This window comes from Odocoileus virginianus, chromosome 1, assembly GCF_023699985.2.
Source record: "Odocoileus virginianus isolate 20LAN1187 ecotype Illinois chromosome 1, Ovbor_1.2, whole genome shotgun sequence".
Taxonomy (NCBI): domain Eukaryota; kingdom Metazoa; phylum Chordata; class Mammalia; order Artiodactyla; family Cervidae; genus Odocoileus; species Odocoileus virginianus.
The window spans coordinates 13137268-13160526 of NC_069674.1; the positions used below are offsets into that span (position 1 = coordinate 13137268).

At 41.8% G+C, this 23259-nt stretch overlaps 1 protein-coding gene across 1 annotated transcript in view; it reads right to left on the reverse strand.

The window, feature by feature from the left end:
* Window positions 1-23259, reverse strand: part of MGAM2 (maltase-glucoamylase 2 (putative)) — a 94453-nt gene that overhangs the window by 14284 nt on the left and 56910 nt on the right. The window contains exons 29-46 of the mRNA XM_070461295.1: window positions 23036-23204; window positions 22391-22487; window positions 21821-21933; window positions 21236-21361; window positions 19254-19382; window positions 17494-17601; window positions 13161-13223; window positions 12208-12342; window positions 10353-10437; window positions 8815-8953; window positions 7413-7546; window positions 7105-7139; window positions 6884-7000; window positions 5592-5740; window positions 5398-5482; window positions 4611-4667; window positions 4081-4205; window positions 2949-3037 (exon numbers count right to left, since the gene is read on the reverse strand). Of these exons, the coding sequence (XP_070317396.1) occupies window positions 2949-3037; window positions 4081-4205; window positions 4611-4667; window positions 5398-5482; window positions 5592-5740; window positions 6884-7000; window positions 7105-7139; window positions 7413-7546; window positions 8815-8953; window positions 10353-10437; window positions 12208-12342; window positions 13161-13223; window positions 17494-17601; window positions 19254-19382; window positions 21236-21361; window positions 21821-21933; window positions 22391-22487; window positions 23036-23204 (1955 nt within the window). The remainder of the gene's footprint in view (window positions 1-2948; window positions 3038-4080; window positions 4206-4610; window positions 4668-5397; window positions 5483-5591; window positions 5741-6883; window positions 7001-7104; window positions 7140-7412; window positions 7547-8814; window positions 8954-10352; window positions 10438-12207; window positions 12343-13160; window positions 13224-17493; window positions 17602-19253; window positions 19383-21235; window positions 21362-21820; window positions 21934-22390; window positions 22488-23035; window positions 23205-23259) is intronic.

Below are 23259 nucleotides of genomic sequence, written 5' to 3' on the forward strand. Positions count from 1 at the left end.
CAGAATACTGGAGTGGGGAGCCTTTCCCTTCTCAAAGAGATCTTCCCAACCCAGGGATCGAACCCAGGTCTCCTGCATTGCAGGCGGATTCTTTACCAGCTGAGCCACAAGGGAAGCCAAGAATACTGGAGTAGGTAGCCTATCCCTTCTCCAGTGGATCTTCCTGACTCAGCAATCAGACCAGGGTCTCTTGCATTGCAGGCAGATTTTTTTACCAACTGAGCTATCAGGGAAGGCCTAAGAATGAATATAAATAACCAATAAACACATGATAAGATGCTCAACATCAAGGAAGTGCAAATCACATCCATAATGAAATGCACAATACACTTATTAGAACAGTTAGGTTAAATTTTTTAAATTAATTCTTAGTGGTGGTGAGGATGTAGAAAACTGGAACTCTTAATTAGTAATGTTAGTGATAGAAAATAGTACACTTTAGAAAACAATTTGGTATCTTCTTCAACCAGTAAACATACACTTGTCATATGACCAGGCCCAGCAATTCCATTTCCAGGATTTTACCCAAGAGAAGTGAAAACATATGGTTACCAAATGACTTATACTCAAATAACCATGGCAGGTTATAAGTAATAGTAAAAAATATGAAACAACTAAAATGTTTGTCAGTAAGTAAGTGGATAAATTGTGGGTACTCACACAAGATGACTATTCAGGAGTCAAAAGTAATGAACTCTTATATGCAATAAAATGGATGAATTCTTAAAAATATTTTGCTAAGTGCAAGAGGTTAAACACAAAGAGGACATACTGTAGGATTCTATTTACATAAAACCTAGAAAAGACAAATCTAATTCATAATGTCAGAAAGCAGATCAGTGGTTGTCAGAGACTGGAAATATGAACTGGGAGTGGGGGGCAGTTTGTTGGAAAGAAGTAGAAGGGCTTTGTGTCTACAAAAATATTCTACATATTTATTGTGATAGTAGTAAACCAATAGGAGAAGGCAATGGCATCCTACTCCAGTACTCTTGCCTGGAAAATCCCAGGGACGGAGGAGCCTAGTAGGCTGCAGTCCATGGGGTCGCTAAGAGTCGGATACAACTTAGCAACTTCACTTTCACTTTTCACTTTCATGCATTGGAGAAGGACATGGCAACCCACTCCAGTGTTCTTGCCTGGAGAATCCCAGGGGCAAGGGAGCCTGGTGGGCTGCCATCTGTTGGGTCACACAGAGTCGACTGAAGTGACTCAGCAGCAGCAGCAGCAGAAAACCAACAACTGTATACATTTGTCAAAACATATATTAATACAGCTATAAATTTAAAATGGATACACCTTATGTAGGCATATCAAGTTAATTAGAAACCAATAGTTTTATTTTTAGGAATCTACCCTATGGAAATAATCTGAACTACAAACAAAGATTAATAGTCAGTGTTGTTATTTTATAACAATAAAAACTGAAAACATCCTGCACAGGGAATAACTATAGAAAGGTAAATTATGGAATATCCTCTGAATGGAATGTGATAATCATAAGTATATTGATAAAGTATATAAAATAATATCTAGACATATTTGTGTCACTATGTTAAGTGCAAAGAAACAGGATTCACAAATTAAATATGGCAACCCACTCCAGTACTCTTGCCTGGAAAATCCCATGGATGGAGGATCCTGATAGGCCACAGTCCACAGGGTCGCAAAGAGTCGGACATGACTGAGCGACATCACTTCACTTCACTTCACTTTACTTCATGTTTTCAACCAGAGGAGGAAATAATAACCCACCCCAGAATTAATGCCTGGAGAATCTCATGGACAGCGGAGTTCTGGTCCATAGAGTCACAAAGAGTTGGACACGACTGAAGTGACTGAGCATGCATAATTTCAGCATTATTGAAAGTTGAGCATTATTTTAAGTAAAATGAAAACAAAAGGTGCTACAGCAAAAACATTAACTGGTTTTAATTTTTTTCTAATTATTTATCTCTTAAAATGTTTTCCTTAATGAGAATATGTTTACCCTTGTAATGAATAAAACCAAAAGGAGGAAATTTTAGAAATATTTTACTTTTGTAAATAAAGAAAATAATGTTTTATTTTATTGAAAAAAAAAACTATAAATTCAGTAACTGCTACCTGTTACAAGATTAGAATGTTCTGGTCCACATTAATAAAGTATTGGAAAACGAACATCAGTTGGTGAGAGATTGTAAATCTACAGCAATGCCTGAGGAAGAGGGTGTTCCAGTTATAGTGAGAAGCACCAATGATCTAAGATAGAACTATCGTGTTCCAAAACTGGGAAGTGAAAGTATACAAAGCAACATTTCATTGGCATAAGTATTCTTTTGACAATTTAAATTCCCAAATCCTGAGACACTAAGAAATTTTCTAAGCTCTAATTTGTTTCCTGAGGGCCTGCATTATAAAAGTGTTAGTTGCTCAGTCATGTCTGACTTTTTGAGACCCCGTGGGCTATAGCCTGCCAGGGTCCTCTGTCTATGGGATTTCCCAGGCAAGGATACTCCAGTGGGTTGCCATTTCCTTCTCCAGGGGTTCTTCCCAACCCAGGGATTGAACCAAGTCTCGTGCATTGCAGGTAGATTCTTTACTGTTTGAGCCACCACTTTGGAGGCAAAGGGTGCCTGGTTCTAGATGGTTGGTCCAAATAGAGGCAGAACTATGAACCACTGAGAGTGGATGGTCAGCTTAATAGAAAGTTATAGGGAGATTAAGTCCCCCAGCAGAATCTATAATATCAGATGGACGATCTTACAAAGCTGGGGACCCTATACCCTTCTATTACAATTATAGCATAATATATAGGAGAAACAAAAGTTTCAAAAATTCTCCCCACACCACTGCCTTATTAATAGTAGTAATAGAAATAGGCTTTCAGTTCATGCCAGTTATATCCTGAGCCTCCATGTATGGCTTTCCTGAATGCTGTATGGGGACTCGGGAAAGTTCCTACTCACCAATGCTTTGTCCATCATCCCAGAACAGCTGACCTTCAGCTCCACCACTGTCATCCAAAGCAACAATCAGTCCCAGATATTTCTGTCGGCTATTAAAAGAAAAGTTATTTTTCTATAGACTATAGGTTGTAAGGATGAAGGACAGCTTCTTCTGAAAATATATAGTCATCCAGAAAAAAGTAAATACATTAAAAATACACCTAAAATTCTAAAAACAGATGAGATAAAATCAAAGGCATCTAAAAGCTAACAGAATAAAATGTTTATGCTTTAATGAAACATCCAATACAACTTTAATCTCCAAAAATCAAATACATACACTTTACTTATATATATAAGTAATATAAGAAGCTTCTCCCCCACCACCAAAAAAAATTGTTTAGCAGCTTTCAGATTGCTACAGAATACAATGCAGTGTACTTCTCCTGCATTCACAACCTTCCATGGCCTGATACTAACCGGCTTGATTTTTATTTACTTTATCTCTCTCCTTTGTCAGTGCTCCAGTTAAATTGAATGGTTTACTGTCCTCCAAAATAAGCTCAATTTTCACCTTTAGTTCTTTAATCCTCCCAGAATATCCCTTTCTCTTGTCTTCACACATTCAAATTCTATTATTCAAGACTCAGCCCAGAGCTGAAACCATGATTTTTATAGCACAAGAGTGAAAGCTAACTTCCCTCGTTGAGTGGTTACTGCTCTTGTTATGTACATCTCTCTTGATATAACATGTTCTCTTTTATGTAATATGTGTGTGTGATGTGGTGTGTATAATTTCTCTTGAGTTCACCAAAGTAGACCTCAGGATAAGTACTAAAACCCTGGGTAGACATCACAAATCAAAGAGCTCACTCCTATTCCCGAATTTTTAAATACCATGGAAAGAGGTACATGATGCTACCCTCGGGAAAACATACCCTGAACTTTTGACACAGGAGCTACAGATAAAAGTTCTCCCCAAGACTGACTTCATAAACTCATTCTCCCCCAGATCCCTCTTGGAAAGTACTCTCAGAATCAGATCAATGAAACTGTCCATATTTAGTTTACCCTCCGTCAAGGTGGGCCACTTCCTAAAAGGCTGCCTCGTTGTGGGAAAGTGAGGTCAACAAACACCACCTTTCTCCCTTACCTGGAGTGAGTGTTCATCGCAGGTTCTTGCCAAGGCAGGATGTAGCCTCCTCTGATATGAAGGTTGATATGGTCAAGGGGAGCCTCCAGTACTTTCCACTCACCTATTGATTCATTGCCAGATCCCTAGAAGGGAGAAAGTAGGCAAGGAATGATGACCAGAAAAATAGATGAAATCAGTGCCTGCTTTATTACAAGTCCTTCCTTTCCAAGAAAATCAACAAAATACTGCAAATCGAAGCAGAAAATCTCTGGTTTTCAGCTTTGCTAAAACCTCTAAAAAAAAATTCTAGTCTTTTCTCTGTATTGTTCAGAAAAGGTAGGGGGTTGCGGAGGAGCCGATGTAACATAGGCATCAGATTTTCCAGTATTTGTGGTTTTGTGGATACTTTTATTTAAGCAAACTTTGCATGGCCAAAAGGCTGAAAATTGCTGCCTTAGAGAATATGTGCTTGGAAGTCAGGAGAAAGGTCCAGGCCCCTCTCTGCCTGCAGGGACCAGCCGGGGCCCAGAAATAGTGTTAGTTCTTACCGTGTGGTAGTCATACCATCGGGCTCTGGGAAAGTAAGCCTGGACCTGAAAAGTGTTCTGAAAAACAAAGTCAACCTGTCATTATGAATATGCCAATGATTTACTTTTAATTTTTAAAATTATCTCTGTAGAAATAAGATTAAAAAGGGAACTTGATTAATGACTTTAAGAGTTGGAAAGGTTTTATTGGGAAAGATCTTGGAAATTCTTCTTTAAACACAAAGAAACATAACATTTTTGGAAAGGTAGATTTTGCAAGGATGCAATATAAGATACCAAAATGAGAATCCTTTGTGGGGGTAAAGTTTCCGTTCATGGAGATCTTGAAAAATAGTCAAGCTCTCCCTTAGAAGTTCTAGAAATGCATTTGCTTGAAAACAAGGAGTTGGATAAGACAACTTGGAGGGCAGTGGTAAGGAATCCAATCCAGCTGACAATGCAGGAGACACAGGTTCCATGCCTGGGCCGGGAAGATCCCACATGCCACCAAGCATAGAGCACCTAAGTCTGTGTGCCACAACTACTGAGTCCATGCTCTAGGGCCCAGAAGCTGCAACTCCTAAGCCCATGTGCCCTAAAGCCCGTGCTCCACAACAAGAAAAGCCATCACAATTAGAAACCCTCACAGCGCACTAGCGAGTAGGCCCCGCTCACCACAGCTAGAGAAAAGCCCACACAAGCGACCCAGCACAGCCAAAAAAAAAAAAAATAGATGATCTATAAAATGCCCTTCCTGTTCTTTAGATTATATGATTGGAGGGTATCTGAACTACGATGGAAAACTCACATTTTCCAGCACTGGGCTAATTAAGATGGCAGGGCCCAGCATGAACTGATGGTCTATATCCCATGTTGTGCGTTCCTCTGTAAACCTTAAAGAAAAAAAAAAGTGAAAAATACACCCATATTGTTATGACAGCTGCAGAGGGTTATTCCCAAGACATCCCAGACTTGTCACTTGGGGAACCCAGCTGTACTCACTCATGGAGAAGGGGTCGGACCACAGTGCTGCCCTCGGCATGAGCTTTATGCATTAGAGTGTAGAGGTAAGGAAGCAGAGTGTATCTGGTCTGGAGGACTTTTCTTGAGAACGTCTCAAAGGCTGAGTCCCAGGCCACAGGATCTTGTCTCTAAAAGGGTAAAGTAGCAAGCAGAAGGTCACCTCCTCCTTGCTAGCAGTATGAGAAAAGGACCAGCATCACATATGGGCTTTCCTGGTGGCTCAGCGGTAAAGAATCCCCTGCCAACACAGGAGACATGAGTTTGATCGCTAATCTGGGAGTAACCCCTGGAGAAGGAAATGGCAACTCACTCCAGTGTTCTTGCCTGGGAAATCCCACGGACAGAGGAGCCTGGCAGGCTACAGTCTATGGGGTCGTAAAGAGTCAGATTTAGCGACTAAGCACTCACGCACAGGCACATATCCCATATGTAGGTTACACATCCTTTTTCCTTTAACTTCTAGCTTCCTCTTTCCCTCCATCTGCCATCTTTATAAACTGGAGCTTCTTACTTCCTTTTCTTTCCATGAACCCTTCAGGATGGGGTCTAGCCTTGGCCCTGCGCGTGTGTAGAGAGAGATGGGTCTCCATGCAGCACTGACATAACTCAGTAAGATTTAAGTAAAATACAAATCCATCATTTCTAAAAGCAAAGGGAGCCTCTTTTTATTTCAGCTCCATAGGGAGCCATAAACATTTCTCCTCATAGGCATTAATAACCCAAGAGATGGGGAAAAGTATATTCTTGAAAATGGTTGGTAGTCTGGGCTCTTGAACTCTGTGGATTTTCCAAGCAATGGAGTTGCTGGTGATTTTATATTTTTTTCATCATACAAATAAGTATGATGCTCTTGAGCTAAGAAGAAGTTAAGAAGAAGTGGTGGGGTTTCCCTGATGGCTCGGTGGTAAAGAATCTACCTGCCAGTTCAGGAGACACAAGTTCAATCCCTGATCTGGGAAGATCTGATATGCTGCGGAGCAACTATGCCCATGCACCACAGCTATTGAGTCTGTGCTCTAGAGCCCGGGGGACCACAACTACTAAAGCCCAGAGCCCTAGAGCCCGTGCTCCACAACAACAGAAGCCACCACAGTGAGAAGCCTGCACACTGCAACTAGAGACTAGACCCTCCTCGCCGCAACTAGAGAAAAAGCCCACGCAGCAGTGAGGGCCCAGTACAGCCAAAAATAAACAAATACATAAATAAAATTATAAGAGGAAGTTATGATGTAAGGACACGAAACACCCAGAATGTAACTGGCTTCCCTCACCCTGGTCCCAAATGTGTTGTGGTTCCTGGAAAATGGATAAAACGCCCCCAGCTGCATCCAGCGAACACACATCTCATACTCAGCATCTCCAAAGAATCCACAGATATCTGCTCCTGTCTGAGAAGATGCAAAATCAGAGCATATTTTAGGTGGGACTTTGTGGGTTTCAGACACACTGAACTCTGAACTGGGGGATTCATCATGGCCCCAGTAGGACTTACATAGGAGATTCCAAAGAGACTGAACTCCATCATGCCTGCAAGGAGAAGACACAGCTGCGTTGGACACAGGAGAGCAGACTGTGGAAGGGGAGGTTTGACCTGTCTCTTCTGTTCCACATTTGAAAGCTCTGAGTCACTCATGATGAAAGTGTCAAAAGACGGGTGTGCATTAAAACTCATACACACAGAGCACTCAGCTCCCGTGGCATTCACTGACTGCATGGATGACGATTAGACATGACCAACCCCGCTGAAGAGCACTCCAGACCCCTCCCCACCTGGAGAGGCCCCAGGATAAGCCCACACACCAATGATGGACTTCTTCAGCTGGTCCCACGCGGCCGTGTTGTCGCCCAGCCAGTGTCCTCCCCAGCGGCCAGAAGAGGGGAAAGTGGAGCGGGTGATGACGATCCCTCGCTGTCCTGTCACCTCCTGCACGGCTCTGCTCGGAGGGGGACAAGGGGGTGAGCTGAGGGTGAATTTGAGGCTGGACAGCTGAGGAGCTTTATCTGCTAGTTAAGTGATGCTGAGAGTCCCAGTCAGCTTCCCAGCAGAACAACTTGCAGATACAGCATCACCTAAAGTATGGATTTCTTTTTCTTTTAAAAAAATTTTTCATTAAAAAAAATTTATCTTATTTTGGAATATGGTTGATTAACAATATGTGGATTTCTTAAAAAAATTAATTAGCTGTCTACTTCTAGGTATGAGGAGGGCTGGGATGAGGTGTAAGAGAGAGATTCACAGAACAATTACTCTATCCCAGGCATTGTACCAGTCATGTTCATGTACTGTCTCACAACCCTGGCCTACTTTTACTGTCAGGAAACTGAGGCTCAAAGAAGAGAGATAATTTGTCAGTCATTTAAAGAGCAAAGAGGTAGATTTGGTACCCAAATAAAAGTATACATGACTACAGCTCCCTTTGATAATATGCTCTCTACTAGGCTAATCCTCAAAACGCAGGAAAAATTTTGCACAGAGGGACAAATATACATAAAAGATGTTTAAATATTTCTCAGTGGAAGGTCAGTCTTCTGTAAGATGCTTTAGCCCAAAAATAAAAACAAGATATGAGAGAAAAATCAGTGGATCAAAAGAGAAAATCTATTGACAGATGCTGGTGTATGATGTAATCCAAATATTTGCTAAAGAAAGCATCACATCGATAGGCAAAGATAAAGTATTCAGTAAATGATGTCAGGAAAAGTAGCTAGCTATAGTGGAAACTAATCCATTTAGATTACTGCCAATATTTCACACTAAAATAAGTCCAAAAATGGGCAGGGATGTGTGGGCATGCATGCACATGTGCACACACACACACCCCCCAGTGAGAGGGAATGAAGGCAAGAAATAAGGCAGGGGTGTCCCCAGTGGCTCAGCAGTAAAGAATCCTGCAATGCAGGAGTCACAGAAGATGCAGGTCCAATCCCTGGGTCAGGAAGATCTCCTGAAGGGGGACTTGGCAATCCAACCCAGTCTTCTTGCCTGGAGAAGCCCCATGGACAGAGGAGCCTGGCGGGCTGCAGTCCGTAGGGTTGCACAGAGTCAGACACGACAGGGGTGACTTAGCACACACACATAGAGTAAGGGTGGATGCCCGTGATGCAAAGAACTTTGTCCCTGACCATGTCAGAACTCTAGACATTTACAGTCATAGGAAGAGATGAAAATCGTCTTGCTGGCCAGTGACAAAAGCACACTCACTCGTACGTGGGTCTGGTCTGGGCCCAGCCGTAAAGGTTGTGCACGTCGTAGTGGCGCACGGACGAGCCGTCTGGCAGCACCTGCTGGCTCTCCATGCACAGGGTCTGGCTGCTCAGGCCCTGGCCCCGGGACACCAAGTCTGGGACGAAGTGCAGAGTTAATTCTTACAAAACCTGATTTGCACATTCACCAGAAATGCCCATCACCTTCGCATTTCTCGACTTCAGCCAACAACCTCATTACCAGTAACAGCTCCAGTTTCAAGCAGTTTTTGTCATCAGGGTCCTGTGGCTGCTTAATTAATGAAAGGTAAGAACAGAGTATGGAGCCAGGAAGGGGACCCTCCTGTTCCGCTCCAACTCTAATAGTTACAGGGGGCTGCCATAGCCCAGTTAGGACTCAATAAACCTCTTTATGGTTATGATCGTCTCTTCCACTAGATGGCAATGTTCTCAAGGGAACAGGTCCTATTTCATCACCGCACTAATACGGCTGAAGCTTTCTGATTTGTCATCACTTATCTGATACACAGATACTAAATTAAGGAAAGAAGGAGAAAAGGGCAGAAAGGAAGGAAGGAGAAAGGAAGGGAGGAAGGAGCTAGTGAGCAATAGGAAGCCTAGCAGTGAACCACAATTCAGGAAATGTGGAGTCCACGAATTACTGGGACAGTACTCTTATTGAAGTGAGTCACTTCCTTCCCTAGGCAAGAGTTCAAGTAAGGTACGAGTTCAAGGTAAGGGAAGAGTTCAACTTGTAAGGTGTTCAACTCCTAAGACATCTTTAAACCCAAGGTCCATTGATATTCTGTTTGTTTTTACCATGGGACAAACAGGGAATATCTTTCATATAGGTTCTGTGAACATGGGCAGAAGGAGTGACTGAACTAGATTTCCATTATCTAATCAAAAGAGTGAAATGTGTATGTAGAGTGCGCGTGTGTGTGTATGTGTGGTATGTGCATATGTGTGTCTTTGTGGTGTATGTGTAGTATGTTGCAATGTGTGTGGTGTGTGACATGTCTGTGTGTGTGCATGTGTGGTGTGTGTGCAGTGTGGTGTGTGTGCAGTGTATTATGTGGTGTGTATGTGTGGTGTGTGTGGTGTGTGACATGTCTGTGTGCATGTGTGGTGTGTGTGCAGTGTAGTATGTGATGTGTATGTGTGGTGTGCATGGCATGTGACATGTCTGTGTGTGTGCATGTGTGGTGTGTGTGCAGTGTAGCGTGTGGTGTGTATATGTGGTGTGCGTGGTATGTGTGGTGTGCAGGGGGTGATTTGGAGTGTCAGTTATCAGTTCATATTCATCACTATAGTCAGATGCACATCATTGCTTGGTTTCTTTCAAGCCACATCATGCTATTATTTCTGTGCCTGATTAATTGTTTATTTGCACTTGTTCAATTATTCTATTTGAGATTTTATGTCAGGTTTAAAAGCATTTTCTTGCCAAAATTAGGCTTCACTTTGACAATAACAGGAAAAGTTGCAAGGCCTTTGAGCAGAGAAGTAATTTGGTGAAGACATCATTTTACATACTTGGCACATAGGGTGGATTATTAAGAATTTCATCGTTGCAGCCCCTGACAGATCCATTCACAAAGTTTGATGGTTCATTCATGTTCTGCAATGAGATAGCAAAAAAAAAAAAAAATTCCGTGGGTCAGAGGCAGCATGGCCCTTCCTGGAGATGACACCGACCCCTCAGCAACGAGGTCAAACTCACACCAGCTGGTTGCATCACTGACTCTCTGTAATCTCAGGCACCAACCCAAAAGGACTCTAAGGAATCATTTTGGTTTAAGAAGAGTGTTAAACCTCTAGTTTACTTGGCATTTTTGGACCTGTGAGGATTGGCTTATAGTGACAAAATACTGAAATTAGGCTGGAATCATGACCTAAGTAAATCTCCCCACACAAGCCCATCTTTTCTATGCATGGATGACTCACTTTTTATCCATGGCTAATGGTTATTATAATCTCCTCATTATCAATAGTTTAGACTATTGATTCTGACACCAGCATAGACCCAAAACCAGGAGAAATCTCTAACTTTCTAACTTTCAGTAGATACGGTCCTAAAAAGTTGTAGGTAACTCAGAAACAAATCTAGAAATCAAATAATACTTGCAGGGATCTGTTACTTAAATGCAAGAAACAGCAGTTCTTGAGGTGAATATTCACAGCCTACATTATCAGTGGAAAACTTAAAATGTTGTATATTAAGTGATCTTAAGTGAAAGTGAAAGTGAAGTTGCTCAGTCGTGTCCGACTCTTTGAGACCCTAAGGACTGTAGCCCACCAGGCTCCTCCATCCATGGAATTTTCCAGGCAAGAGTACTGGAGTGGGTTGCCATTTCCTTCTCCAGGGGATCTTCCTGACCTGGGGATTGAACCCAGGTCTCCACATTGCAGGCAGACATTTTTATTTTCTGAGCCACCAGGGAAGGCCCTGGTGATCTTAAGTAGGACATACTAAAATGCAAAGCCAGGCTGTTTGGGAGGACTCTTGGCTACTGGAGTTATTCAGCTACAGCTTTCTCGCAGTGGAACAAACACCACAGAGCTGTTGAGATCTGTGTTGCTCAGGGCTTCCCCCATCTCTTCACAGTTTGGGTTACTCTGTGTCCTTTCGTGCCCTGGGTCTGCCTATCCTGATGGTGGCAGCCCCAGGGCCGCCAGTGGGCTGAGAGGTTTGTCTCTGGGTCAATGGCAAGCTTCTTTCAGCCTGGCCCAGACTGGAGAAGCTCTTCAGAGCTGACCTGGAATATGCTCGGGAGCTCAGACCACTGCCCAGTGGAGGAGGAAACTGGGGCACCGACATGCTTCCCACTCGTAGAGAAACACCATTAGAGGAACCTTTGAATGTGTGTCCCAGAGACATCTCAGGAAGCCCTGCTCTTAAGCCCAGCCAACAAGCACAGCAAGCATCGGAATGGACCTTTGAAGCTGGAGTTTTCCCAGCCCTGTGATGATGCCAGTTGCCTCTGATCCATGCCTTGCCCACCCCCGACCCTGTCCTGTATCACGGGATGGACTCTTGGGCTCTTTTAGCACTGGCCTCTGTGTAGGTCTGGCCAATGGGAGGTACTGGCGAGAGGTTAGAGGGTGTGGAGCTAAGAGAAGTCAGACATGTGTCCCTCTTTCTCCTCCAAGCAGCAACTTGAGTGGCGGCTCATCACCTTCAGGGACCCCAACTTCCACTAGGCAGTATGTCCCTGGGCAGACATACGATTCTCTCTGCTCTTCCCGGTGTTCCCAGCACCTTAGCTCTATAACAGCATCCCTCTCGTCCACTCCCCCAGCCCTAGCTTGCTGCTTTGGTAGGTTCCGAGTTATCTCCCTGTGTTTCGACTGCTAATGTTTTCAAAAAAAGGCATGAAAGATGACTTACAATCCACAATCCATCAAACTTCAAGCTCTTCTCTGGCTCTCGAGGGTTTCTGTAGAGCTCTTCTATTTCCCTCTTCCACCAAGCAGCCGTGCTATTCCGCAAGAAGTCAGGAAAAGCGACGTGGGCTTTGTACAGCTGTAAAGATGACACATGCTCTTATGTGGGGTCTCAGCTCTTCTGTGGGGGGACGGGGGTGCACGAGGACCGGGAAGGGGAGACAAGCAGGTATTTGTGCAAGGCTCTGCCCACTCGGTGTGTGCCCTAACCTCATATCAGTGGCTGCAGCTGCAGTTTACTGCGGACACACACACACCAGGGAAGGTGACTCCATACGCTCTTTTCCTAGAAGGTTAGGTAGTCTTTAAGTCCCATTTTAAACATGGGATTCACTTTACGATTAGGCATGTCATCATATAAACAGGAAAATTAACCATCAGTGTCTAAACAGTCAAACTTCAGAGCACAAGTGCTTTTCCCCATTGGTCAAATCAAGGAGATCAGTCATGCAGGGAAATGTGAGCTGCAGTGTGGATGGGATGCTGGATGTCCGGGCCTGATGTGGCATCAAGTGCTGAGTCAAGGCCACTGCTCCTTTCAACTGGCCAGCACTTTCTTCTATATGTAGATGATTCAAATTAAAACCCAATCTGTTCATAACCCCACCAGTGAAAAGATTCCACACTTTCCTTCACTATTTTTAAGCAACATTAAATTCAAACAAAATGCAACCCATTGAAGGTGCACAGGTAAAGGTATTTCATATATAATTTCCTTCTATACAATTCCAGTTTAGCTGCCTGTTGGGTTTTCTATTTGCAGAAAATTTTGCTTCCAGAAAATTACTTGTTGACAAGTACACTCAACTCAGAGCTACTTAACCAAACATCAGGGTAAAACTCTTAAGTATCCAGATGTTTAGAACCATGTTGACAAAATTGTGTGTGTTACTGTACCTTAACCTGAGTTTCGTGATCAAGGGACCCATCCACATTCACATTGGGCAGATCTGGCCAAACCTAGAAAAAGAAAAATAAAAATTAAAACCTTTAAAAGGCATTGCACGCAAACCATGAGATGTTTCACATGTTAGATTCTAATGACATGCATCTCCATATAATTCCAGGGGATATTTGCCATTAATTAAATTGCAAAGTCTGAATATATGGAATTTTGTTAGGTGAAAATAGGTTGGGATCTCTTGATTCATTCCATCAGTTTTCAGAATTTTACTTTTGAATGTTATTAACCAAATCCCTTCTAGGCACATCCTCTGTACAATCACTTGGCAAATGATGATTTTTTTTGCTGACCTGCCTATCACAGACTTGTAACAAATTTCCCCTTATAAAAAACACATATTAAGTGTGACTCTAAAGGAATAAGATTGATTTCTGTTCACAACCCATACACTTAGTCTCAATGCTTTCAAGCAGTATCACAACTTACTAAGAACCCCAAGTATACACAGCATTAAAAAATTCATAGTATCAACCAATTTCATCTATAATTAGAAGGACATTAACTGTATACATTTTGGACTTCCTTGGTGGTTCAGACGGTAAAGCGTCTGCCTACAATGCGGGAGACCCGGGTTCAGTCCCTGGGTTGGGAAGATCTCCTGGAGAAGGAAATGGCAACTCACTCCAGTATTCTTGCCTGAAAAATCCCATGGACAGAGGAACCTGATAGGTTATAGTTCATGGGGTCACAAAGAGTCAGACACAACTGAGTGACTTCACTTTCACTTTTCAACTATGTACATTGATTCATTCATTCAACAAATACTGAACATTTACTATATGCCAGGCTCACTTCTATAATCTGTATCTGCTGAGCCTTAAGTAAGAAACAGTCCTCGTTTTCTCCAAGTTCACAGATGGAACATAAGTGAGTTGCAATATACAAAAGGGAGAACAAAGCTGGTCTTTGGATGCTTCCTAAGAGTGAATATTTAAGTTGGCCTTGAAGTCCAGGTATTATTTGGGTAAGTTGGGAAGGAAACATTCAACGGCACTTGAACAGGGCATTCAGTTCAGTTCATTCATTCAGTCGTGTCTGACTCTTTGTGAACCCATGAACTGCAGTACACCAGGCTCCCCTGTCCATCACCAACTCCCGGAGTTTACCCAAAACCATGCTCACTGAGTCGATGATAACATCCAACCATCTCACCCTCTGTCATCCCCCTCTCCTCCTGCCCCTAAACCTTTCCAGTATTAGGGTCTTTTCAAATGAGACAGCTCTTCGCATTAGGTGGCCAAAGTATTGGAGTTTCAGCTTCAACATCAATCCTTCAAATGAACACCCAGGACTGATCTCCTTTAGGATGGACTGGTTGATTCTCCTTGCAGTCCAAGGGACTCTCAAGAGTCTTCTCCAACACCACAGTTCAAAAGCATCAATTCTTCAATGCTCAGCTTTCTTTATAGTCCAACTCTCACATCCATACATGACCACTGGAAAAACCATAGTCTTGACTAGGCGGACCTTTGTGGACAAAGTAATGTCTCTGCTTTTTAACATGCTGTCGAGGTTGGTCATAACTTTCCTTCCAAGGAGTAAGTGTCTTTTAGCTTCATGGCTGCAATCACCATCTGCAGTGATTTTGGAGCCCCCCAAAATAAAGTGAGCCACTATTTCCACTGTTTCCCCATCTATTTGCCATGAAGTGATGGGACCACATGCCATGATCTTAGTTTTCTGAATGTTGAGCTTTAAGCCAACTTTTTCACTCTCCTCTTTCACTTTCATCAAGAGGCTCTTTAGTTCTTCTTCACTTTCTGCCATAAGTGTGGTGTCGTCTGAATATCTGAGGTTACTGATATATCTCCCAGCAATCTTGATTCCAGCTTGTGCTTCTTTCAGCTCAGTGTTTCTCATGATGTACTCTGCATATAAGTTAAATAAGCAGGGTGACAATATACAGCCTTGATGTACTCCTTTTCCTATTTGGAACCAGTCTGTTGCTCCATGTCCAGTTCTAACTGTTGCTTCCTGACTTGTACACAGGTCTCTCAAGAGGCAGGTCAGGTGGTCTGGTATTCCCATCTCTTTCAGAATTTTCCACAGTTTATTGTGATCCACACAGTCAAAGGCTTTGGCATAGTCAATAAAGTAGAAATAGATGTTTTTCTGGAACTCTCTTGCTTTTTTGATGATCCAGGGGATGTTGGCAATTTAATTTCTTGTTCCTCTGCCTTTTCTAAAACCAGCTTGAACAGGGCATTAATCCAGAGCAAGAGTGTTGCAGCAAAACATAAACGAGTGAGGAGCCTTTGACACATACCAGCCAAACAGGCCTACAGTCGTTTTGGTTATTCTTTAGCTGTTACTGCTAACAGACTCTTGAGAAACCTGTATACAGGTCAGGAAGCAGCAGTTAGAACTGGACATGGAACGACAGACTGGTTCCAAATAGGGAAAGGAGTACATCAAGGCTGTATATTGTCACCCTGCTTATTTAACTTACATGCAGGGTGCATCATGAGAAGCGCTGTGATGGAAGCAGCACAAGCTGGAATCAAGATTGCTGGGAGAAATATCAGTAACCTCAGATATTCAGATGACACCACACTTATGGCAGAAAGTGAAGAAGAACTAAAGAGCCTCTTGATGAAAGTGAAAGAGGAGAGTGAAAAAGTTGGCTTAAAGCTCAACATTCAGAAAACTAAGATCATGGCATGTGGTCCCATCACTTCATGGCAAATAGATGGGGAAACAGTGGAAATAGTGGCTCACTTTATTTTGGGGGGCTCCAAAATCACTGCATATGATGATTGCAGCCATGAAACTAAAAGACATTTACTCCTTGGAAGGAAAGTTATGACCAACCTCGACAGCATGTTAAAAAGCAGAGACATTATTTTGCCAACAAAGGTCCATCTAGTCAAAGTGATGGTTTTTCCAGTAGTCATGTATGGATGTGAGAGTTGGACTATAAAGAAAGCTGAGCATTGAAGAATTGATGCTTTTGAACTGTGGTGTTGGAGAAGACTCTTGAGAATTTCTTGGACAACAAGGAGATCCAACCAGTCCATCCTAAAGGAAATCAGTCCTGAATATTCATTGGAAGGACTGATGCTGAAGCTGAAACTCCAATACTTTGGTCACCTGATGCGAAGGGCTGACTCACTGGAAAAGACCCTGATGCTGGGAAATATTGAAAGCAGGAGGAGAAGGGGACGACAGAGGATGAGATGGTTGGATGGCATCACTGACTCAATGGACATGCGTTGAGTAAACTCTGGGAGTTTGTGATGGACAGAGAGGCCTGGCGTGCTGCAGCCCATGGGGTTGCAAAGAGTTGGATACTACTGAGTGACTGAACTGAACTGAACCAAACTAACAGACACTTGTAGCTGGACTTGTCCTTCACAAAGCTAATTACTCTCTGACTCCATATAGATTACATTCTACACTTGGCATTCTTCTCCTACACTCCCTGTAGCATTCTCCATTTCAGAAAGAAGGTCCTGGGTTGATAACTTCAGGAACACCAGACTTGGCTGCTGAGTTGCCTGAAGCCAGCTGTGGCCATTTTGAAACTTTGCAGCAGAAAAAATGATGCAAGACATTCAAGAGGATATAAAACCTCTCCCTATTCCTAAGAGAGCAAGGCACAATTTTGAGTCACTGGTCCACTGTTTTTCCCTTTTGCCTGGTAAAAATAATAAAGCTACTCTTTTCTATTTCCTCCAAATGCTATCTCTGTATTTCTATTTGGCATCGGTAGACAGGGAGCCAAGACTTTGGCAACAAGATGAAACAGCATGGGATATTTACAGAGCAACCCTGGCTAAGAGCTACTGTCATCCAGAGCCAGGAAGTCCACTTAAAATCTTGTTGCTAAGAATCAAACAATGAGTATGAGGATTGAGGCCACAAAAGGGAATGAAAGGAGATAAGAGGAGATTAATTCATAGCATTCAGTGATTTATTTAGATACTGATTAAGCATCCTGGGTCAAAGATGAGAGCAGGTGACTGAGAGACAGATTTCAAAGTCCTTTTCAAAGGGATTCTTTATCTTTGTTAAATGATCAGTTGGCATATATAAGGGGTGGGTCATTGGAATACTTCCAGACAGTAAAACAAGGCTCACTGATATTTTAGAGGATTAGACCTGAAACCTTAGCCTTATTAATGTTTATTGAGCTAATCAGTATCAGACAGATTTCTACTCGTTCATAATTTATAAATTACCCAATATATTTTGCCAAGAGTTATTGCATTTCTTTTAATCAATTGTGGTACTGATTAACTACAGGCACCTTATCCAAAATCTTACCTTTCCCCAGACAATATCACTGTTGTCTGGCCATTTGATGAACACATCACTTTCCTTCCCTCTGGTGAATGTGAGATACTGGGTCTCATTGCCAGAAATGGCTGGGTCCTGCAGTGAAAGGGTTTAAAACAGCAGACATGAGAAAAACATCACCAAGAAATCTCTTCTCTAAATTTTTAACAATTCATAGTGCAGAAAGAAATGGTGAGAAATAATACAACATACCACACACATACTCCCCATGAATAATTGAGAGCTAAAAACTATATTGATGTTTCTCTATAACATTATTTTATTTATTTTTTGGCTGCAACATGTGGCATGTGGGATCTTAGTTCCCCAACCAGAAATCAAACCCACACCCACTGCGTTGAAGTATGGAGTCTTAACCACTGGACCACCAGGGAAGTCCCTCTCTATAACATTCTTGAGGAAAAAAGTATGCTTATGTTTGAAAACAATTCCTAGAGATAAACCAGGTTAATAAAACATTACTCTCAAGTGGAGAAGTCTAACTGATTATGTTTCCACAATGTAATGCCAATCAATAGTCCTTAAGAACATGAAATTCCTTTTCTTCTATTCTGTGACCCAACTTGTCTATCTCAAGTTCCCTTCCCTGTTCAATCTATCCCATACCTGACTCAACTGCTCTCTAAATAGCATCATACTTCACAACTGTCATAGAAATTGTCACTACCTATCTGAAACTATCTTTTTTTAAATGTTTATTTATTGGGGGTCTCCCTCTAATAGAATAAAATCCCTGTAAGAAAAAGGATATCTTATTCTCATAGATTATAAATACATTTTTTAGAAGAGGGATTTTCAAAGACCCAGTGTTTAGTCAATACTTGAATGAATGAATGAACAAAAGTCAAAAAAAAATTGCTGTAATTTCTGGAGGCTAGAAGGAAGGATCATTAGTAGGTAACTACTTCTGTGTTTGATAAGCTTCAAATGTAAAATGTCTGCTCAGTCGCTCAGTCAAGTCCAACTCTTTGTGACCCCATGGACTATAGCCTTCCAGGCTCCTTCTGCCCATGGAATTTCCCAGGCAAAAATACTGGAGTGAGTTGCCATTTCCTCTTCCAGGGGATCTTCGTGATCCAGGGATCAAATCATTGCCTCTTGTCTCCTGCATTGGCAGGCAGATTCTTTATCACTGTAGCACCTGGTAAGCCCCCAATGTGAAATAATAAACTGATATTCTGGATCTTAAATCAGTTGTTTGTGAATTTAATTTAGAAAAAATAAATCCCTTAAACCTCACCATTGTTGAGTACTGGTGATGGTAACTTAAGAGGTTTTTGAGCCCCAAAGGGAAAAATGAGATTAAGATACAGCTATTTTCTCCAAGGCATAGCCTGAAACAGTGAGACACTCTCTCTTCTTTACTGTTTTTTTGGGGGGGCAGGGGGAGGCTATATCTAGTGTTACATGCTCTATTGTATTTTTGGCTATTATCTAGTATTTCAGTTTTCTAAAAACCTACTGAAAGAATGTAATAATAAATTACCTCCCAATAACGCAGCTATGAAAAATAAATATTGCAATCCATCATCTTTTAAAAGCCATTTTCATTCATTCTTCTTTTGTTTATTTGCTTTTTAATACTTTTTTAAAAAAATTATAGATTCATAAGAAGTTACAAAAAATGTTCAGGGAGGTCTTCTGTATTTTTCATCCAGTTTCCCTCAATGGTACTAGTTTTGAACTATAGAAGCAGAAAACAGGATCTAATCTTTCTAAATACCTACCAGAACAAGAACAAATCTGGTGCCATTTTTCTTCATTTGCTCTATCAGGAGACCAAGATTTTGAAAGCTGGGGCTGAGGGTGAAGTCCAGCTTCCGGTCCATGTAGTCGATGTCTACATGCTGGACATCCTGTGGAAGGAAGCAAGCAGGATACTCAGGTCCCTGCAGCAGGAGCTCCTCGGGGCACATGAATTGCTCAGCCAGGCTCCGGTCCTACTGCCTGTAGACTCCAGACCAGGCCTCCCTGAACTTCTTATCTGTTATTCTCCTAGACTGACTTTTCAACTCTGCTGATTGAAATTGCTTTTTGATCCCTACATCCAGCTCACTGGTTCCCATTCTTTCTCTTTCTGCTCCTCCAACTGTATTTCCTCCCTTTCCTTCCCTCAATTTATGTCTTATCCATTCTTCAGATCTGAAACCCAATGAGCCTATTAAACAAAATGCTGGTTGAATGTTCAAGGGTAGAAAGCCATACTTGCCTGAGAAACAAAAGATTGTATATCTGTGTCTTTTTTCCACCCCTCCAATAAACCTGACTGAATTTATTCACATTTGCTGCTACTGCTGCTAAGTCACTTTAGTTGTGTCCGACTCTGTGCGACCCCATAGACAGCAGCCCACCAGGCTCCCCCGTCCCTGGGATTCTCCAGGCAAGAACACTGGAGTGGGTTGCCATTTCCTTCTCCAATGCCTAAAAGTGAAAAGTGAAAGTGAAGTCGCTCAGTCATGTCCAACTCTTTGAAACCCCATGGACTGCAGCCTACCAGGCTCCTCCGTCTATGGGATTTTCCAGGCAAGAGTACTGGAGTGGGTTGCCATTGCCTTCTCCTATTCACATTTAGAACTACATTATTTTATAGTTTTCTAGAATGTATTTATTCCTGCCACTCTCATTTGACTGGATGAGCCTTGGAGTGAGAACCTTGTCTTCCCTCTTCTCTATAAAGCACAAACTCAGGTTTCTGCACATGAAATTCACTTAATACTTGATTGTTGAATAATGACATCAAGTGGTTAATATTCAGTTCCTGATGGGGAGATGATGATTCTTTTTAGCCTGAAAGTGATAATCACCTGAATTGCCTTAAGACTTTAAGTAAAAGTTGTTCGAGGGAGGAGAGATTTGTTCATAAGCCAAAACTCGGAAAGAATGAATCAACACATTATTAACATTAATTGTCTCTGTGAGGTAAACCCATGGATTTTTTTAATCTTTTAATTTTCCTATCTTTTCTAATTTATGTTTAATAAGTATCTAGAATAGCAATCTATAAAAAGAAAAATTAAGCCTGGATGAATGTTTTAAATTATCTTTGATGAGAATATCATAATGTTTTTTTTATTCTCAGCTGCCAATCATTAATTGTCCTCCAAAACCTCAGGAGGTGAATTGAGAGCAAAACAACTGCATGATGAGAAACTGATCATTACAGGAGGATAAGGAACATGCTATTTATGGAATTCTCCCTGTTGACAGCAAATGACTGCACTTCTAGGGCTTTATCTAGGGGATAGGTTGTTGTAGGATATGCTTATGCGTAGGTGTGTGTTTAACAAAAAGTGAAGGCTTACTATTAACTGGTTTCATTCATATTGTCCTTTTATATCCACCCTCCCCAAGAATAGCTATGGTTCAATTTCCTAAAATGGTTATAATCTTGAGTTTATTTTCAGGTTCCAAAAGTCATGTCTCAAAGTCCAGCCACGGCTACTGCAGGATATTCCTAGCAAGAGGCAGGAACAGTATCCCCCCTCAAACTGCTGAAGGATTTATGCAACTCTCAGTTTGCAATGCTTGATTTTAAAGGGTTGCCTGAAATAAACTTAAAAGGTAATGTTTTCTAGATCCACAGCTACATTTTGTTCATGCTGAAGTAGTCCTCACTACTTGAATGAATTTCTATGAAGATATTCCAATCTATACTTAGCCACAAATTCCCATCACTAATTAAACCACAGACTGAATGAGGGTATCATACGTAGGGAATCTGAGCAGCCATCATTGCATCATACAAACTGGAGATTTCATAATCATCCTGGTATCCATAGCGACTCAGCTGGAATCCCAAGGCCCAGTAGGGAATCATTGTTGGGCGACCAATCAACTAAAATAAAAAAGAAAAATAGATTCAAGTAAATTTCTTTGGGAAGAAAAGATGATTGACTTATACTTGAAGCAACTTGAGCTCTTCTGTGAAGCTGTCTCATCTAAGAGGCTTCACTCAAGAAAAATAAGAAAGTCAAATAAATATGGATTAACCATAGAGATGCAGAATGGTAGAAAGTCTGTCTATAAACAGTATCCACTCTAGGAAACCTAAGAACTCAGTGATTATCACTGATTTGAAATTCTCAGGGAGGCAAATAGTTAAGAGAAGTATGGTATATCAATATGCCTGTAAATCCCCTAAACACTAACTCCTGACTTTCAGAAAAGACAGCAATAATGTAGTAGGGACATCCAAGGGCCTTAAGCGGGGGGAAATGGCCTTTCTCAGTGCTAAGAACAAGGCAATACCCAGAAAACATTGGATGATATATTGATGGGTAGAATAACCTCCAACCTCAGTGTATTGCTGAGTTACAAGCTCAGGAGTTGGCCCCAAAACCATATAAAAGTCCAAAATGCCTCCTGTGGTGCGGTATGTCAGGGCAGGAGTAGGCTGGAATGTCACATCTGTTAAAAAAAAAGAAGGTGAGGAGTATCCTTGGAACTATAAATCACCCAGTCAGGGAATCTGCCCTAAATTTTGCTATTTTCACTTTCTTAGGTTCTTATTTTAATGCCCACCTCCTCTAATAAGCCATTTCCCATAAAGTAGAATCAGAGAGGGATATTCAGGTACCTCAAACATAATCTCAGTCTCAACATCTTAATATCACTTTGTAAGAAAGAGCTAAAAGGTACAGTAAAATAAGGTCACACAAGATAGGCACTGTGTTTAGTGAAAATTGTACCCCTTTACCTGGCCTAGTGCTCTTAGTAAAACTTGAATAAATGAATGAATGGTAGGTGAGTTTATCTGTTTCATTTCCCTTGCCCTTGACTTTCCTTATTTCTGTTGATATCCCAAATCGCCGAAAGCGGTCCCAGATGTTTCTGGTGGTACACAGAGATTCTGTGTCTGTCTTACCCATGGCATTGCTGTTCAGTAGGAGCACTCCGTGGGCATTGCCATCCTCCTCCAGGGCCATGTAGTAGGGGTGGACGCCATAGGAGTTCTTCTTGTACTAGGAGGGTTGTGGGAAGAGCAGGAGGGTAATCAAGAAGAGAAAATCCAAGAAATCATTTTCACATCATAACCCAAACAGCAAACTCCTGCGCAGTATTGCAGATTCAGTACAATGTCATGTCTCTTGTGAAGACTTCCTTGACCCTTCCTTCCATCCCAAGTGAAAACCTAAGTGCCCTCTCCCCCAGGCCTTCCTTGTTTATTACTATACAAATCTATTGCAGCACTGGTTACACCACATTACCATAATTTCTGCCTCTCTCTCTCTTTCTCTTTTACTAGTTTATAAGCATCTGGAGAAAAAGGCAGTGTCTTAATAAGACACTGTCTCATTCTGTGTGCCCGACATGTAGAACATATTAAATAAGAGTTTATGAAATAAATAAAATCCATAGTCCACAGGAAATATATATATAAATAGGTAGTTTAGGGACAGAAAGGAAGGAGAACCTTAAATATGGTGTATTTCATCTGAGAGCAGAATATACAGGGATTAAACTAAGTTTACATAGAGTAAAAATATTGATGATTTTGGTCTGTGCTTACCGCTGGTGGCTCATCTCGGGCAAACATCCCCCACGTGTGCCAGCTGATGTTTCTTCTGAAAGTTGTATGCTCAGTTTCCCCAAAGCCATAGAGGTACTCAGAGGGGAGGCGTGTGGAGATGGAAAGGAACATGTCCCTGAAGGTGAAGCCGGGGAGCTGAGAGTCCCAACTGCAAGACGAGAGCAGACCTTGGTTCAGAGCTGGGCACAGGCCAGCGCGGGTAC